This window comes from Colobus angolensis, unplaced genomic scaffold (genome assembly GCF_000951035.1).
Source record: "Colobus angolensis palliatus isolate OR3802 unplaced genomic scaffold, Cang.pa_1.0 Scaffold358, whole genome shotgun sequence".
NCBI classification, from domain to species: Eukaryota; Metazoa; Chordata; class Mammalia; order Primates; family Cercopithecidae; genus Colobus; species Colobus angolensis.
The window spans coordinates 658,353-660,641 of NW_012116910.1; the positions used below are offsets into that span (position 1 = coordinate 658,353).

Genomic DNA, 2,289 nt, shown 5'->3' on the forward strand with positions numbered 1-2,289 from the left:
GGGGGTGCTCAGCGCACCCGGGGCGGGGGACCCGGCGGCTCCCGAACGCGACCCTACAGCCAGCACGCAGGGCCGGCTCCGGTGCCGTGGTGTCCTCCGGGCCCTGCAGACCCAGCTCCTCCCAGCCGGGGCCATTGAACCCTAGGGGCTGGGGCGCGTGGGGAAGCAGGGGCGGGCGGCCGGCTGCCAGAGCTCCGTGCTCTTCCAGGGCCGGGGCCAGGGGGTCGCTGTCCTTGGGGTTTGCCCCGAAACTGGCCCGAAGGAGGGCCTCTGGGACTGGGGAAAGTTGGAGGGAGGAGCTCATCAGTTGAACCACCCTTGACCTGCTGTAACTGTTTGGAAAGGGGTGTGGCCTAGGTTTAAGCTCCGTCCCAGCCCGGTGAGCCGCTCCTCAACATCGCGGAGCTTTCCACACTCGCCTACACTTGCAGCAAGCGGGAAAAGGAAGGAAGCCGCCGTCTGCTGCCCCTTACTCTCCTGGCACACTTGGCTGAGTAAGGCCGTGTTGAAGCTCGGGTCGAGGCTGCAGCTGGTACTGGAATGCCCTCCGACCCCAAAGTCCCTGCCTTGCCAAACCTCAGTGAAATAGGGAAAAGGAAGCCTTAAAGAGCAGGTGGAATCGCAGGAGAAGCTATAACACCTTTTTTCCTCTCTCCCATAGATTCGCCACAACATGGCAAATCTTTTTATAAGGAAGATGGTGAACCCTCTGTTATATCTCAGTCGTCACACAGTGAAGCCTCAAGCCCTCTCCACATTTCTGATGGGATCCCTTCGAGGTGCAGCCCCCGTGGCTGTGAAACCCGGGGCAGAAGTGCGCTCACTTCTCTCACCCGGCCTCCTGCCCCACCTGCTGCCCGCACTGGGTTTCAAAACCAAGGCTGTTCTTAAGAAGCGCTGCAAGGACTGTTACCTGGTGAAGAGGCGGGGCCGGTGGTACATCTATTGTAAAACCAACCCGAGGCACAAGCAGAGACAGATGTAGACCCTTTCCCTCCAGAGTCACGCACATACTCATCATTGCGTCACTTGGGAGAATGGTTGTATTTCATGGAAGGAATTATCACATCAAGGAGTCAGGGGAGAGTGACTGGAAGCAAACGTCCTAAAAGTTACCCATCACTTTTCAATGTAAATGAGTAACTATAGAAGACATAGCATCATCTTATTTCTAAAACGTTTCAATTAAAAACATTTTCCTATTAAAATAGACTGTCTGAATAGCTTAGTTCATTCATCTTCCCTGAACTCTGGCTGCAGGTAGGGATTGGATGGTGCTGGGTGAGGCCAGGCAGGACTTCTCTGTCTCTGTGAGGCTGCTTAGAGCCTCCTGGAAGAAATGGTCAATGTTTTGGTTGCCCATTGCTGTACAAGCCAAGGCTTAGTGACTTAAATCAGCCATTTTACATTGCTCACAATTTTGTGAGGCATTTGGGATGGGCTCAGCTGAGCGGTTTGTCTGTTATGTGTGGCATTAACTGCAGGACCCACTTCCAAGATGGCGCCGGCACTCCTGTCTGGGTCTCAGTGCTCCTCAGACTGCACATGGCACCTCCTCAGGCAGTGCCCATGGCATGGCTTGCGCTGCCCCAGAGTGAGCTTTCTGAGCGTGTCCTGAGAGACCCAAGCGGACGCTTCGAGGCTTCCTGTGACCCAGCCTCAGAAATTCCAGCATGTCATTTTGCTGCGCTCGTTCAGTTCAGCAAGTCCCTAGGGTGAGCCCAGATTCAGGGGGAGGCCAGGAGCTCCCCTTGCTAGAGGGTGGCCACACCTACAACTGACAAGGACTTGGGGAGGGATAGAGTGGGCTGGTCCTGCCCTGGGCACCGGGATTCAGAGTTGAGGGAGCCCCATGCCTTGGGGAGGGATAGAGTGGGCTGGTCCTGCCCTGGGCACCGGGATTCAGAGTTGAGGGAGCCCCACGCCTTGGGGAGGGATAGAGTGGACTGGTCCTGCCCTGGGCACCCGGATTCAGAGTTGAGGGAGCCCCACGCCTTGGGGGAGTGCTGTCGTCAATGTGAATTTGGGGGTAGGGAGCACAGTCCAACCCAGAGCAGATGCTGAGATGTGGGGATGGCCTTCTCACGGCTCCTTTCCTCCTGGTCAGGGACACCTCCCCTTCTCCCAGAAAGCAGTTTCTTGAGACAGGAGACCATGCAAGAAGCCTAGCCCTGGGGACGTGCCCTCCCACCCACATCAGCAGCAGGGGCACAGCAAGGTCACCCAGAAAGGCCTGGTGGGGCAGCAGAGGGGGCACCATGGCCACATCAGGGTCAAAGCTTAGCCCCA

The 2,289-nt window shown here is 57.1% G+C and overlaps 1 protein-coding gene across 2 annotated transcripts in view; it reads left to right on the forward strand.

The window, feature by feature from the left end:
* Positions 1–1,223, forward strand: part of MRPL36 (mitochondrial ribosomal protein L36) — a 1,556-nt gene extending 333 nt beyond the window's left edge. For both annotated transcript variants that reach the window (XM_011953132.1, XM_011953131.1), the window contains exon 2: positions 662–1,223. In XM_011953132.1, coding sequence (XP_011808522.1) covers positions 674–985 — 312 coding nt within the window. In that variant the 5' untranslated portion in view covers positions 662–673 and the 3' untranslated portion in view covers positions 986–1,223. The remainder of the gene's footprint in view (positions 1–661) is intronic.
* Positions 1,224–2,289: the final 1,066 nt, after the last annotated feature.